The sequence below is a fragment of the Emydura macquarii genome, unplaced genomic scaffold (assembly GCF_026122565.2).
Source record: "Emydura macquarii macquarii isolate MOO-44397 ecotype Brisbane River unplaced genomic scaffold, CSIRO-AGI_Emac_v2 contig_1363, whole genome shotgun sequence".
In the NCBI taxonomy this organism is placed as follows: Eukaryota; Metazoa; Chordata; order Testudines; family Chelidae; genus Emydura; species Emydura macquarii.
The window spans coordinates 20,559,456-20,576,954 of NW_027131500.1; the positions used below are offsets into that span (position 1 = coordinate 20,559,456).

A 17,499-nucleotide genomic window follows, 5' to 3' on the forward strand; every position below is an offset into this window, starting at 1 on the left:
AAGAGAGCCAGCATTTTCAGCCTTCAGGGGGAGTTTGAGAGAAAAATAAGAATAAACTATAATTCAAAGTGCAACTTCTTATTAATGCTCAGTGCAGCCAGCACTTTGTTGCAAGAGTCACTCTGAGAATTCCCTCCCTCTTCGGAATCTTCTCACATTTTCCTGAAGTGGATCAAGCATTGTCCTCTAGTTTTACAATACAGTATGTCCAGCATGTAGTGATTAGTCAGTTTTTCATGATCATGTGTCCCTGTTACAAACACACAGAACCAAACCAAACCCAACATTGTTTATTAGGTAAACATGTAGCTAAAAATACATTAAAGTGCACCACAAGCCCTATGGCTCTGCAGTTCATATTTAGGGTGTATTTTAAATGCACCAGAAGTACTTGGTGGATAGATAGATAATCTGTCCGGCTCGCTGGGAAAAATCATTAGGCCAGAGGTGCTAGTCACCTCCCAAAATTAAACCTTATTTTAAGAAACTTATGAACAGCTGAACTGTTTTTAAAAATTGCTCCAAAACTAAGCTTTCATATGCTATATCGCCATACACACCAAATTATGATAGAATTATGACCTACTTCAACTTTAAATGGAAGACAATCGGTTATATTGACATGATGGAGCCAATTGTTTGTATATGTGGTACTGCAGTTCCTGGGCAAATCAAAATACTTTAATTTGATATCCTATCAATTGTACAAAAGACTATATTCTTCATATAGATAGTTAGGAAGTTCGGTGGAGTATATGGGAGGTGGCAATTGTCCCTTAATGTCTGTCATGCAAGAGACATTAAGTTTAACAGTGACCAATTTTAGATTACCAACAATTTGAGTAATAAATATTTTGCTCAAATGCATTCCATCAAGGACTTCAAATCACTTTACTTATATTAATGAATTATGCCTCTCAATCACTATTATACATATAGTGGAACTGAAATACAATGATGTTACCTTACTTGTCCAAAACAATACATGAAGTCAGCGGCAAAGCCAGGAAGCAAAACCAGCATGAAGCAGATGTATCTTGCGGATTATTTCAGGTGGGGAAAACCAAATGCATTAGAAAAATAAAATGAGCAAAATTCCAAACTAGTATTCAGTGGAGAATAATTTTTCCAGAAGGAGGGGGAGAGGCCAGTGCAGGAAGAGACTATATGAGGGGCTGAAAAGGTTCTGAAGAGTTCTGTGAAATCACAAACTTTTACATAAACTAAATGCTAAAGCTGATCGAGATTAAATACATCCTATTTTCAATTGGCTACTTTAGTCCAAAACAAATACTAATCCATAAGTAATTTAATCAATCTTTAATTACCATATTCTCTCATTTGTCTATTTATTAATTTGAATACATTACAAATTGAGGGTGAAATATATAAACAATGCCTACAGAATGAGTTGTTTTCATATAACTAAGACAAATCAAAATATTATCTGATTTATGGTTTGATTTTCAGCCACACTACCCACTACCATGGACAAGGACTTTCAAAGAGTCAACTTTACAAACCTATCGGTATGGGATACTGAGAGAATGAACAATTTATTTTCACAATATTTGCCACAACACAGATCTCTTTACCCAAGTAAAACAAAAACAATTTTCAAATCACTTCAAGGAATTCTATTTCATAAGTCACTACACTGTTATACAAAAATATAATAAGCTGGACACGAGCCTTCACCTGGACAGAAAAGCCTTCTACCGAGTCTAGCATTTTATGCATTCATGCCTGCACAAAATGGCCTGAGCCAGAAAGGTGCTGAGTCCCCCCATTATTTTCATTTAGGTCAGTGGGAGCAGGACGGAGCCTTAGATAAGTAGTCCCAAGAAAGGGACAATGCCATCTACACTATCTCGAAGGAACAAGATTATACAAGTTTACACAGTTAAGTTTACACACTGTGCCTCATTTTTAAAGGTTATTAGTTCAATGATGCATCTGTTCTTTGAATGATCTTATGTATTAACAGGGAAACTCTAAAATAGACACATTTAGGAAGCACATTCATTCTGTGATAGTGGTTTTGCCTACCAACTGATGCACTCTTTTTTCTAAATTGTATTTGCCCCATTCTGTGATGGGGAAAGTATGTTCAAGAAAATCAACTGATTCACTATGGAAGCACCTTTATACACAGCTGGCCACCCACTCAAATTCCCAAATCCTCTCTGAGTCAGTGTTTGACAGGTACCTCCACTTTGTAGTCAAAGCCATATCTACATCAAGTGAAATTATTGCACAAGTTCCCTGGTTTTTCACTACCAACTTTGCAAGATGAAAGACTCCCAGGAATTGGATTAAAATGTAACTTCATGAAAAGTGCATTTTAGATAATGGAAAGAAAAATATAAAAATTAAGTATATTTTTAAAGTTTCTCAAGTTAGCTCAAACTATTCCACTGAGGTAATTCCATGGACCATATAAATTATCTTCCCATGTCAGCTATATGGGAGAGGGATTGTACTACACTCCACCAGTGGCAATAGGATGTGCATCACTAGTTTGCTCAAGTTCTTCAGACTGACAAGTATTACAAGACATGCATAAGATGAAAATGCACAACTAATGCTATTTAGCCCCTCAAGGTCTTTTCTTTCAGTGTCAAAAGGAAAATTTTCCCCAATATGTTTGTTTACGACTTATCCAAACTCAACTAAATAGCATTTTAGTCCTTTGACTAACAATATCCCATATAGCACTTTTCATCCAGAAGGATGCTAAAGTTTACTACCTTAATCATCAACTACAAGCGGTCAGATTCTCTGTTTTAGTTTTCATTCTATGCAATGTCCCCTACTATCATGCTGAGGAACTAAACAAAGCAGACTGAAAAAAGACCACCATCTTTTTAATTACCACTGCCTTGTCATGTAGTATCTATGTGTTTTTTCTAGAACCTCATCCTGCCTAAACCCATTTATCTTATAAAAATCAAATAGTACCACAGTGGGAAAGTTGATGGCTGAAATGATTGTCAGTTATGAATTAAACTTACTTTCACTTGCTTCAGATGCAATAGGACAGGGGTTGGCAACCTTTGGGAAGTGGCATGCCAAGTCTTCCCCTTACCCCACTCCCATATGCCATAGGCCCAGTGTCCTGGCCAACGGCATACCTTGGGTGTCCGGCACCCGGTGGCCACTATTTGTATTTGCACCCCTCCCCGGTGGCATCAGCGGTGGGGGGGGGGAGGGGTCTGCGGGCCCGTTTCCTGCTCTTCCCCCCCACCCACAGGGGCGACGGGAGCGGTGTACCAAGGGGCACTAGGCACCGGCCTGGGGAGAGGGGGCGCTGGCTGGACCCTCCTCTGAGGAGCTGCCCCCCACTGACATCCCCAGCAGCCCTCCAGCGGAGAGCAGGAGAGAGAGGGGCAGATGCGCCCAGGCTGCCCAGTGGCGGGTGGGAAAGGCTGCCTGGCTCATGCATGGCCAGGGTCCCCACGGCTACCTCGATGTGCCCAGCGCAGGGACAGAGGAGGTGCCAGGAGGATGGGAGGCTGAGTCGACGCAGCTGCTGGGGATGTCAGTGGGGGCAGCTCCTCCACGGAGGGCCCAGCCGGCACCTCCCCACAGACCGCCCCAAGCCTGTCCCTGCCTCTGCCCCCTTCCACCTGATGTGAGTGCCACGTGGCTGCTGCTCCCACCTCCCAGCCCTGCCCCTTCACCCCTCTCCCACGTAACGTGGGCCTAGTGCCACTCAAAATCATCTCACGTGCCACGTTTGGCATGTGTGTCATAGGTTGCCGACACTTGCAATAGGACAATCTGAAACCAGACCCAAAGTTAAAAAGGCCAGAATATAAATCTAGAGGTCCCACCTGCATGTGTGGACAACGGAGATTCTTATTATGCATTACATAAGCTTTTTTGGCCGTCTGAAACTGTTACTGGGATTGGTTGATTTTACAATGTTACACAAATATCACCCAATCACCTCAGAGTCAGACAGGACCTCTTCTGCGGCTGGATGAGATCCATCAACTGCTGTGGAATCGTTGTTGTGTCCTGACATACCTGAAAATGAAATATGGTGAGCATGCATTAATTCTTATGCAAGTGATTAGATGCTATACCTTACTGTAAAGCATGAAGGTTACATTACAAACAATACTGATGAAAAATAGTGAACTTTCAGAAAATATTAATTCCATGCTTTCTGTATTATAATGTAATTTTTCTAAATTCACTATAGTTGCTGCTGTTTAAGTGCATCTACAAAACTAAGTGTAACATTTTATAAGTCAAAATGACAGCATCAATAACCAATTTTTAGCAGATTAGTATTATCTCTTAGAAGTTAGATATGATCATAGACACATTACAGATATCCAAGACAGCATGGTTTTGGTGCCCACCATCTGGGAAAACCACATAAAACATTAAAGGTATGTCTACACTGCAGTGAAAGTCCAAGGTTAGTAGAAATAGAGTAAGCAGAAACTCTGGGTTTGTTAACCTAAGGCTTGAGCGCCTACACTCATTTGTAACCCCAGGTTGGGAATTCTTGAACCCTGGATCCCAATCTGGGGCTCCGGAATCTACACTGCACTATGCAGGCCCCAGTCTAACCACCCATATGTCAAACTCCCTAGCACCCTGCTAAAATGTGGCCACTCTAGCCCTTTGTTTGTGGTGCAGTGTGGGAAAACTTGACTGTCCACCAAACTTGCCTGTCCTTAGGACAAAGAAAGTTTGCCATGGGATCGTGGATACTTTTGGCAGACTCTCAGGGCATGAGTCCACTGGGGCTGTATCTACCTTGCAAAGATGTAATAAGGCTTGAACCCAGGATCCTGGCTTGACTCAGGCTCAGACTCTCCACCTCCATGGGGTCCTGGGATCCGGGGTCTGCGCCCCGGGTTTGCATCATGTATGTGAAGACAGAAGAGGGAGTAGGCTTGAGCCTGAGTTCAAACCCCTGGTCTTAAAGTATGTCTCTACACAGTAATGTAAGATGTTTTGACGTAATAACCTAGTATTTAACGCCATGTCTACACTACAAACTTATGTCGACTCAAGGTATGCTAGCATACAGCTGCTGCAGTTAGTACATTGCTTGTGTGAGTGCATACTTGACTCCTTGAGTCAGAGATGCAGGTACTCACTAGGAGTGCTGTCGTCAATGCAGAGTGTGGTGCACCATGGGCAGGCATCCCACTGTCCATCTCCCCACCATCCAGTGCACTGACTTTTGGGAAGTTTTGGCAATGCAAAATGTTGCCAAAATGAGTTACACAGAGGTGACTGGGAGCATGCAATCAACTTCCCGGTTTGCAATGGTCTCCATCCCATAATGGTATCTGTATCCCATAACATTTATGCCTTTTTTCAAAATCCCACAAACCTGCACGGCTCTCCTCGCTGTCTACCATCTCTGACAGAAGGATGGAGCATGCACAGCTCTGCACTACTGTCATGAAAGTTGCAAACACAGGGCACACAATCTTGCAGCATTTGCAGAGCTGCAAGCAGAACTGAATGAGTGGAGAAGCGTGTGGATTCCTTGGGAGGACAGACTGCTGTGGGACATATCGAGAACCAATTCAAGGTTGCTGGTGGCAGTCATGGAGCAGCTGCAGATGGTGGAGTGCTGCTTCTGGGCCCGAGAATTAAGCAGACTGGTGGGAGTGCATCTTAATGCAGGTATGGGATGATGAGAAGTAGCTGCAGAACCTTCAGATGCACAAAGCCATATTGCTGGATCCGTCCTCAGAGCTTGCCCCAGCCATCCAACGCAGAGACACCAAAATGAGAGCTGCGCTGACAGCTGAGAAGCGAGTGGCAACTGCACTGTGGGAACTTGCAATACCAGATTGATTCCCAAATGACCAGTAGCAATTTGGCATCGGGAAATCCACCATGGGGCCATTAATCACTTCCTGCTAAACAGGATTATGACTCTCGGCAATGTGCAGGACACAGTGGATGGCTTCACAGCTATGGTGTTCCCAAATTGTAGTGGAGAGACATATGGCACAAGACCACCTTGCCACTGGAGTACATCAACAGAAAGGACTTCTTTCCTAGTGGTAGGTCATTCAGGATGCTTCACAGATATCAATATGGGCTGCTCAGCAAAGGTGCATCTTTCAGAACACAGGACTGTTCAGAAAGCTACAAGCAGGGAGTTTCTTTTCTGACCAGTGGATTACCATTGGGAATGTTGACATGCCAATAGTGATCTTGAGAGACCTAGCCTACCCCTTGCTCCCCTAACTCACGAAGCTGTACACCAGCCACCTTGACAGCACCATGGAATGACTGAAGTATCGGCTCGGCAGATGCAGCTGAATGCTCTTTTGCTCATTTAAAGGGTCACTGATGTTGCCTACTCACAAGACTGAACCTCAGTGACACAAATACTCCAATGGTTATAGCTGCCTGCTGTGTCCTTCATAATATCGTGAAGAAAAAGGGGAAAGTTTCTGCTAGGGGGGGGGAGGGCAGAAGTGAATTTGAACAGTCAGATACAAAGGCTATTAGAAGAGCTCAACATGGAGCTATACAGCTCAGGGAGGCTTTGAAAGACCATTTGAACTGAGAGCCAAAGTAATGTGTATTATTGTAGTGTGTACTATCTGGTCCTGCTCTTTTGTGGCCTGGTAGGAATTGTGTGTTGATTGCTCTACACGTAGGAATATAACATTGTCAATGAACCTATTGTTTGTGTGTGTGACTGATTCTATGAATTGGGTGATACCATGCAGTAACTAGTAAATGGTTGCCTTCAGAACTACTGAGCACTCAGCAGCATATGTTGTGAACTAATAAAGATTAATTATGTTCCAAATAATACATTTTTATTCTGTAATAAAAGTAGTGCAAAAATGTGCAATTTTAAAACAAATACATTAAAAACTTAATAAAATAATAGAACAGAATTTCTGAAGGGGAAAGAACAGTCATGTCCATTTCAGCCACACATACATCAGCCATGGGTTTCACAGGTCTGTGTATGTGAAGCTGTGATTGTCTTTAATGTCTCCTAAGATTGGGTGGTAGAGGTGATGCACCAACCCCTGATGCCACGTGGAATGTTGAGGGGAGGTATAGAGAGGTCCCGATATTGAGTTCTCAAGGGGCTGCAAACGGCAGCGAGACTGGGATGGTTAAACTTGCAGGTCCACCAGAGTCTGCATCATTTGTGTTTTCTGCCATTATGTCCTGATGCATCTCTCTCTCCTTTTCCTGCTGGGACTCCTGGGCCTCTCCCCTTCTTCAGTCTATAATGTTCATCCTCCAGGCCCTGTGCTCACAGTTCCTCTTCTAATTTGCCACTAAACATAAAAACAACGAGAGTCCTGTAGCACTTTAAAGGCTAACAAATTTAATTTCTGCAGGCATTAGCTTTCATGGGCTGCAACCCACTTCATCAGATGGCATCTGGTTGCAGCCCACGAATGCTTATGCCTGCAGAAATTAAATTTGTTAGCCTTTAAAGTGCTACAGGACTCTAGTTGTTTTTGCAGTATACAGACTAACATGGCTACCCCTCTGGAACTTTTCACCACTAAACATAATTACTTTCTCCATGTTACTTCAGTCTTGAAGAAAAATCATAACACACCAGGGAAATAAATTTATAGAATAAAGTCCTGCACTGCATCAGTATCCTGGTATAGAACATGCTAAACTGTAATATGCAAGTATGTACATAGTAACAACCTACACACTCAACCCTTAAATTGTCAAGATGCGTGTTCAGGGATTAGCATTATAAACTTTTGTCCTCTGCTGACTTTGGCCCATGAACCACTCATTAGGCTGAATTTATAAAACTTAAATTCTGTGATGAGTTGAAAAATTGTTCATAATTCTAAATTTTTACAAACTGAAAATCTTTATCTTTTTAAAGTATGGTTCTACTTTGAAATTTGACTAAAAATGCAGTTGTACCAGTTCAACTTCCAGAGCAAATATGCTCAGTTTACAAACAAAAAAGGTGTTTTTTCCTAAATGTCAGCCCTTATTATTTATACTATGGATACACTTAGGGATACCAATCATTATTTTAGGCTGTAGATTAAATATGAAATTAAAAAACTAGAGTTATATTTCCTTAACTAAACTTCAGCTAGGTGTTCTAAAGAAAGCCCCTGACTAGCAGGTAGGAAAAGGCCTAGAAAATAAATGAGTTTTAAAGCCAGAAGGAATGGAGCAGGGATGATGTCTGGTTCAAAGAATAACTAATGAGATAAGGAGATGTTTCTAAAAAGAAGGCCTTGGATGGATAGGAGTGACTCAGATGGTTTTAAATAAGACAAAAAGAATCTGTCTTATAAGGAGACAACATGGGCCTTCCCACCCCTCAGACCAGTGTTAACAGAAAGGAGGAGAAAAGATAAGGAGAAAAGACCATGAGAAGAAAGGAGGTTGTAAATCTTACCTGGATTAAAACTTGAAATTAGGGTGAACTGTCTCAAACTTGTTGTTAGCTAACGAGTTTTAATTGGGTAGGACATCATTTGCTTGTCTAAGGGCATAAAAAGTATTACAGATTTGAGGGTTCATTGTGAGACCCTACCTGATCATCCTGGAGCACGCCAGGATGAGATGGTTTCCCCTAGGTCTGGCTTGGTGGGAAGTATCTTGATCAGATGCTTATGAATACTTTGTTACTGTATTGGGGGCTTAGTACTTGCTTATTCTATAGGCTGCTAGACATGTTTAGAGCAGTTGAATAAAATATCACTTGATGGTTGGACTTAAAGGAATTTATGGTTAAATTAGTGTTTTGTGGTCTCCCATATTAATAATTCCAGCATAGGCACTATAGATAGACTGTCCTGAAAAATTACAGTCTAAATATACAAAAGATGAAGGGATATTAGATGCAAGTAGGGTGAACAGGTGATGGTCTGCAATTGGAATATTAGTTCCAAAAATTATATTTTTTTTTTTTTACTATTTGGGGTGAAGTTTTTGGGAGGCTGTCACATTCTGGGAATGCAATTCAGACCAGTAAAAGGATGGGTCACCTCTTGTATTATTACTCTGAGTGCCCCCAAATGCTTCCACTATTTGTGACTGTCTGGGAAACACACACAGCCAGAAGCCAGCATGCCCTTTGCATTTTGTATGCTGTACAGATCTGATTCAGCCACTTTGAGTCCAACAGCCTGCCAGCAGTTTATCACAGACACACTTTTGTCTTGGTTAATGTTAGCAGGTGACCCTAACACACCTCCAGTCCTGAATTTCCCCAGACCTATTTACTCGTATATGTCCAGCCCTCTCCTGCAACATTCAGAGGAACAAGAAGATACATTTGCTCTGGAAAGAGAAAAAACTCACCAACCTGCCATATTAATTGTAGTTAATATTCACTTGGTACAGACACAGCACTGTTGGTTTACATTAATAGTAAAACAGACAAAAAAAGATAGGATTTTAAGTGAGTTAATGTATAACAGATGAAGTTAGAAATAGAAGCAAATAAAAGTGAACCCAAATCTAACAGACAAACTTAATCTAGCAGGGTTTGGTTCAAGGCTTTGTTCAAGATTGCTTTTCTCTCACACAGTCTTCCAGCAAGATGGTGGCTGACATCTCCCATCCCCATCCCCCAAGTCAGGATCTCTTCCAGAGGCTGAAAATGGCTGGTTACTTTGTCTTCTTAAGTGAATTAAATAATTTGAAATTTTCTGCCCCTTTCTTTTGTAGTCCAGTGAACATTTGAAATCAATTCTTCTAAAGATTACCCATCACAGTAAAGTTTATTCAAGAAGTGAGGAAGGCAACATGGAGCCTTTTGTTCAGTTTCCTGCAATCTCCTCCCTGACACTGTCTTGATTATGCTGTTTACTACTAAAATGTAAATTGAGGTAAACACACAATTCTTTGTTTAGGATAGGCTTGTTAACAACTTTTGCCTATGCAGGGCTGTCTGGTTTTCAACAAGTAATATCATACTGGGGGAATTCACAATGTTACATGTAACATTGCTACATACATGATACATACACATCATAATATTATTAACCAGTGAGTTCAGAGTGTTCAGATGATACCTCACAAAGTATATTTTGTACAAAGACTATTACAATAGTGTGTAGGGTGTGAATACAGGGTGCCTTGAGTCACAGAAGACATTAGCTGAAAAGAGTAAAAAAGTAAAGTATAGGAGAAACTGAAGGGAGGAAGAAAAAGGGTGTACGTGTGGGCTGGTGGAATGAGGGTGAAGAGAAGAGACTGAGGGAATTGGAACAAATATTCAAACGGCAGAAAGAAAAAACATCCAGAATAAAAGCTGTAAAAAGCAGCCAGATATTGGTGACAGGAGTTGCAGCTGTTTCTCTCTACACCTGCCAGCTCAGTTTCTGGTTGGCTCTTCTCAGAAGTGCCTCTTCCCCAAGCTCCCAAGTCCGAGGAGAGCAGCATGGGGAGATGTCTGCCCTGCAAAGCAGACTAAACTTGCAAACTAAATCTGGGATCAGAAGTCAAGGTAGGTTCTTCACCAGTCACCTCTGTAAACCCTTAGTCACTGAGGACATAATTTGAATATGTGTACAAACCCTATTTACATAGGTGTAAATTACTGGAACAGTAGACACTTCTGCACTATGTATATAAGTAGAAATGAATCCAGCTTTCCCTTAGCTGTGTTGTCTGTACAGCCTAACAGGAGTTAAACCCTTGCTTTTGACACTAAAGCATGCAAATGATTCTCTGAATACACACAAGGAACAGTTCTGTTGATTAAGGCAGTGCTATTTTTACATGATCACTTTTCATAACAGAACTGCTCTTTAAGTCTGTAACCTGAAAAAGTGTCCAGATAGCTGAAATCTACAAGTGACACTGGACCGTTTAGTCAACCTCCAGGTAGATAGCTGCTTTTTTAAAAAATAAATCAGGACTGCCAATAATCTTTGGTATAATGAAAGGTGACATACTCTGTGTAGAGTAAGCCTCCTAGCATTCCACATTTACTTACTTTCACACCAGATGCAGAAAACCCAGTTACATAAAGCAGCATTAGTTATCTTTAGATTACATTTTAACTTTCTGATTTGTGTTTAATGTTTTATTTACATAAAGTCATGAGGAGTCAGTTGGTCCATGTGATGTGTAAAGTAAGATAACAACAAGATATAGAAAACCTGAGAAAGTGAACTACCTAGATTATATTATGTTGGGCTGACTCGTTACCTTATTTTAGAAAGGTAAACAAATAGAATTATGTGACATCACCTACAGAATGAGCAGCATTCATGATAAAAACAAGAAGAATCCTAGCTTCATCCAGAACTGTCTTTGTAGCAAACCAAAAGATTATTTTTGTTCTTACTAATCCAAAAGCCAGTTCTTACTAATCCAAAATGAAGTATTTCAGTAAGTAATGGAAATAGGTGCTTACAAACAAAGGACTGACCGCTAGGTGAGCACTATATAAGTGTCTCAACACAACTCTGCCAATACTTCACTTTTGGTCTGTAACATTTCTGCTACGTCTGCCATATGGGAATTTCTTCTGATGGGGATAAATTTCCACTAGGGATTAGGGACCCATTTTGAATATGGTCTTCTGGCTAAAACACAAGACTATAAATTAGACCTACCATGCTGTGTGACACCTTGGTCAAGACAATCTCTGTGTCTGAGTTTCAGCACATATAAAAAGGAATACTACTCACCTCAAAGTTATGGTGCAAGTCGTGTGTGTGAGTGTGAGTGTGAGTGTGAGTGTGAGTGTGAGTGTGAGTGTGAGTGTGAGTGTGAGTGTGAGTGTGTGAGAGAGAGAGAGTCCTTGAACATACTTGGATTGAACCCTTGCCTATAAGCAGACAACATGTTGTACTAACCTTGTTGTTAGTCATTGCTAGTACCCTCATAAACTAATATAAGACATAAACCGCTACACAGAAGTAACAGAATAAAGACAATATATGTGGATTTTAAAAAACTGAAATATACACCCATCTCTATATAAATGTAGGACTGCAAATCATGAACTATTCTCTCATTACAAAAACACAATTATTGATATATATTTCTTGTAATACCAGCAATAGGCTTGCTCATTTGAGTAACGGCCGCAGGATTATTCCTGAACACTGGCAAAAACAGTAGAAGTTTGCAAATAAATAGCGCAAACTAAAGGATTAGTGTTTCCCCAAACTCCTTTGTACAAAGCTCACCCTCAAAGTTCTTCCCTGAATCCTTTTAAAAAGGCTCTTTTGTGCATTGCCAAATAAACGTTAAATTTAAGATTTAAAACCCATATGTATCTGAACTATGAAAACAAGTTAGTTAACTTTGATTGTTCAGATGCTATCTACAATAAAATTAATCATATGATATACACATCTAACTGCATAAAGAGTATTGAAAATTACTACTGCACACAGTGGCCAGGTTAATATTACTGGACATGATGAATTTTAGATTAATGAGATTTCTTGCTTTTAGCAGAATTATATTTCATACCCCTGTAATCAAGACACTCAGATTGCTTGTTTGCATTCTTAAGACAAACACAACAGCAGCATTAAAGCTTTATTTCAGAGTAACAGACATACTTGTTACTTAGGGGTTGTCTATACTTAAAACACTACAGAGCCCCAACTACTGAAGTTGTGCCGCTGTAGTGCTTCAGTATAGGCACTACCTATGATGACAGGAGGGAGTCTCCTGTCAGTGTAGGTAACCCATCTCCCCGAGAGGTGGTAGCTAAGTCGACAGAATAATTCTTCCATTGAGCTAGCGGTGTCTACACAGGAACTTAGGTTGGCTAAACTATTCTGCTCAGGGGTGTGGATTTTTCACACCCATGAGCCATGTAGTTATGCCAACCTAATTTTCTAGTGCAGACCAGGCCTTAAAGAGATAAATGTATAGAATTGTATGTCAAGAATTTTTTTTCTTCCACCCCTCCTTCTTGCTGGTGGGAAAATAGGGCTCTTCTACCAGGTTGCAGTAATTTGGCAACACAATCTTTCAACAGTTCTTTACTTGCACAAGAAGCTGCAGTTTCTGAATGTGTGAAGTGACAGTTCAGTCTACCAGAAGAAAGACCATCAGTATCAATTTTAGTTCATTAGGGTAATCATACTTGTCTAATAGTATTTATCATCTCAGTTTCAAACCCACAGTCCTGTATTTTGACACTCCAAACTGTCTGCACATTTTTACCTTTTTTTTAAATATCCAAGAAGTTGCATTTATCACTATGCCTGAAGCAACCTCAAAATGCGCTCTCTCAAGCAGTTGTAAGGGCATATAGTTTTTGCTACAGCAGCAATATGGGAGCTTGGCAGCAAAACTATTCCAAAAGGAACATGGGGGGTAGGGAAGGGCAACAACCAAATATATATACCCACATCTTCTTACCCCACTGCCCCTGTCCTAATATCATACTCTTGATTGTGGTAGTTCAAACCTCCATTCACCTAAAGAGCAATTAGAAGTCCCTGTGGTAGCCCAATACCCTCATCTGGAGCACAAGATTTCAGTGTAATGCCTCAAATATGGTTCCTGCTTCCCTCCATGATACAAGGCTTTTCACCAGAGCACTCCATGACTCACTGTGAAATTAACAAAGGCCTGGTCTACACTGCTGTTGTCTTATTTACGTTGCCATACCATGGCGTCGCCTCTGCGCTTCATCGATGCCCTTTGGTCAACACAGCCTTACTCTTTTCAGAGGGGTGGATTTATTGTGTTGACTGGAGAGCACTTCCAGGGTCGAGTGAGCAGGTCTTCATAGCCCACTCAAATCAATCCCACTGCATCGATCCATGCAGGCCTGGCAGTGTACACAAACCCTAAGGTATTGACTACAACTAAGTGGCTAGAACTAAATGGTGAAGGTTTTTTAGGATGTCAAGAACTATCATGCTTGAATGGTGGCAGAAAAACCACAGCCAAAAAACATCATCATGCAACCTTGCTGACCTGAGCAGAACAGTGGTGAGAGAAAGGAAATTTGTCATCACACTCCTCTTACCCATTATGTTTCAACACAGCTATAACAGCTTGCCCTGACTAAAGTGAAGTGTAAATTTGGGGAAAGGGGTTTACAAGAGAACAAGTTGGCACTCATTTCAGGTCATTTCCAGCTCTAAACCATTTTCATGAAGGAGGAAAGAGTTCTTATGAAAGAATGAAAGGTTGACATGAACAAAGTCCAGGTACAAAAAGGAGAAAGAATCAATATTAAACAATGTTATTTCATATACAAAATAAAAAACATTGTTAGTGTTAAATTTAACTCAGTACTCACAAGTGAATTTCAGAATTTAACCAATTTAAAATGCTTCTCAACATTTGCTCATATTAGATAGTCTCTAGCTCCATATGATTACTGATAAATGCATTTGCAATTTTTGTACCGTTCTACACAATCCTCAGATAATTCTTAAGATTGGACTATTTTGCTGCAGTGTCACCTTGCCCTTCCCTTATTTCCTTCCCTTCAAATAGTTAAACAACCAGCAAATCTACCCAGTAGTTACATCCACTTTTCTTTTTCCTTCTTCTGCAGCAAAAACATCACAATACAATTACAAGGAGATTTTACAACAGGAAAGCTAGAAATAGGTTTCAAGCATGATACAAATTTCCAATCTGACTCCGGTAAAGTCAGAACACCACCTTTGCTTATGAGAAAACTTAAGATAGTACATACTCAATATTATCAATTAAGGAGCATGGTACCTTATTGTGGCTTAGTCAAGCTCCCTCCCAAGACCACAATCCTTCATTCACAAATGATATGGGATTCTATCATTTTCTTAAGTCACAGATTCCTATAGTGAAACCCTTTCTCTTCTTCAGTCAGAGCATGGTGTTTTAGAAAATGTTTAAAATCCACTTTTACTAAATACTATTTTATTTATAGTAACCAAGTTCTTAAACTTGAGATACTTGATAGCAATTACTTAGATTAGAAGGACCTTGGGGGTAGTGACTAATCTCTCCATGCAGCACTATATGTATACATATATAAACATATATAAACACACACACACACCCCTATGGCATTACATACAAGTATTGCATAGCCACTAGTCAACATTTATAGTTACTAATATTTTTGGACATTTACAATATTACTGAAAAGTGTATTCAGCAACTGATATAGAAGCTATTCTGGTCAACAAGATACTGATCTATCATTAAAATTATGTTTCTGGTGATGCCTGAACACCTCAATTATAGCCATACTCCAACCATATAGTTTAATTTAATTTAAATAGAAAATAATCAGAGTTCTCCCTTTCAAACAAGAGATCTGCTCTTAATCTAGTTGCATATTTCTTATTGGAAAGTGACTGACACACACCCTGCAGAGTGGAAAACTGGATTCCAAACCACTTCTTTGTTCTCTTTAAGAGAATGACCACCAATTTACCAGACAAAGACTTCACTAATGCATGAATTACCAGATTGGAAAAACAATACTACCTCTCTGACTGAATGGTGCTTTTTACACAATATGTTTTTATTTGAGATTATTTTCTCAATCTGCTGTGCAAAGAACATGTAACACTGCAGCCAACATAAAATCTGTAAGTACTAATGCAAAGTGACTGATCGACACAGCTCTACTTGATCAGATTGTTCGACCCTTCTCTCATAAAAAAATTGAGTATCACTGAAGAAACTTTTTAAGTTTCAGATATTTAAGTTTGCATTTCAAAGTCCATTCTTCAAGTGCAGTTTGTCAAAGCAGGGCTCCTATAAACTTTGGCATGTCAAGACTCTCAGAGCACAGCAAGGCCCCCTATTTACACTGCAAATACAATAGTATCAGAAGAAGCAGTAACAACACGGTTGTCCCCAGACATGATTAAAGCACATTTCAGTTTGACAGTATAGATGGAACCTAAATGCTTAAGGTCCCATTTAAATTCCTAAAATGCAGCATGTGTTAACACTGCCTAGAACCATCATGTTCTAAATAGACGCTGTTGTATTTGCAAGGTAAACTGTGTCTAAGTATTCTAAATAATGCTTCAAAAGTATTAGCTTTTGGGAGAGACTATGGATTTTTTCTTATTTTGAAAGAGTGTGAAAGAGGAAATATAAAGTTTGGCTGTCTCATGAATTATTAACAAGTTCACATCCCTACTTCACCTGGGCCACAACTGGTTCATTCCACTGTAGACAGCCAAACTAATTTAATCACAGAACACACCCTAACTATCTAGGAGAGTATGTATCAAAAAGAGCATGCTGCCCTTTGGTTAAATGAACTGGCAATAAAACTGATGCACAATTAATCCTGAAAAACTAGAACACAAACAATTCACAATCCCCAAAGAACCATTCACTTCTTTCTACCCAACACATGTCAAACACAGGCCAATCAAAAATACTGCTGTCCAACTTCATCATCCTCTCCCAGTCACTGTCCACCCCTCCTTCAGATAACAGGGATTGAAATTGTCAGCTTGCAATAAAATGGCTTTTGAACACTAAGCAGTAGAGCTACAAACTACAAAATAATCTCTTCCCCTAGCCCATTCTCATCATGAGTGCAAGACGATTATTTGGAAATATCATTGGTTCTGAAAGCACTTATACTGGCCCAGTGTTTAGGCCACAAGATACAAACAAAATCCTGGATGATATTCCTATTTGAAATCATGAGTGATCATGTGAATAGACAGACCATTTAATACCATACTGTAACTCCCCCCCCATTTTGTTACTTTGTAAATGTCAACAGTGCTATAAAACAAAACAAATATTTGTTCTGCATCTTCCCTGGGGCTCAGTTAGAAGGCATGTTGTAGATTATGCTGTGACCAGTTTCTCATTCTACTATCAAGAGACATCCCCCTTTCTATATGGTTACAAGTAGAGTCTCAATCACAAGAGTGCTCAATATGTCTTCCAATACACGTGAGAAAGCTGCAGAACTTCTGAGCAAATGGAAGATGACAGAAGTCGGCAACTCCTACTCCTCACAGGAACTATGAAAGTTGAAGTGCAATGACCACCACTATACAGTATCAGGACACTTCACCATGATCTGTGACACCACCTGATGACAAGATAGCTCTCTAGCTCTTCAAGACTGAGTATGTGTTGTACAGCTAGATGAAGCTTTTCTTTTAAACAGAAAACTACTGACAAGAAACTTGTAATAATTTCCTCAAAAAACCATTAAACACACACACACAGAAGACAAGTCTCATTTAAACCAATTTTGAGAGAGTTAACATGCCTTTCACACTGTCTGCTGCAAATTATAACTTATCACTTCCTCTTCATGCTGCCCACATTTCATTTCTTACTACTATTGTAATCAATGTGGTAAGTGGTTTTTTGCGTGGTTAAACACACAGTGGGAACAAAGGATCAAAACAAATGACTATTTTTTAAATCTTGTTTTTTCCTTTTTCATTTACGTTTATTTCATTTTTAAGGAAACAACCCGTTAACCACCCATTTATTCAGTCATTTCAAACCGGCCTGTAGATGCCAACTGTTCTTGAAAGTTGCAAGGCAGTACGTTAGCTAAAAATAAAA

General features: G+C 39.9%; 1 protein-coding gene across 4 annotated transcripts in view; it reads right to left on the bottom strand.

Moving 5' to 3' along the window:
- Positions 1 to 17,499, bottom strand: part of ARFIP1 (ADP ribosylation factor interacting protein 1) — an 80,951-nt gene that overhangs the window by 62,676 nt on the left and 776 nt on the right. For 3 of the 4 annotated variants that reach the window (XM_067551886.1, XM_067551884.1, XM_067551887.1), the window contains exon 2: positions 3,953 to 4,032. The exons of the other annotated variant lie outside the window; for it this stretch is intronic. In XM_067551886.1, coding sequence (XP_067407987.1) covers positions 3,953 to 4,030 — 78 coding nt within the window. In that variant the 5' untranslated portion in view covers positions 4,031 to 4,032. The remainder of the gene's footprint in view (positions 1 to 3,952; positions 4,033 to 17,499) is intronic. 4 annotated transcript variants of the gene reach the window in all.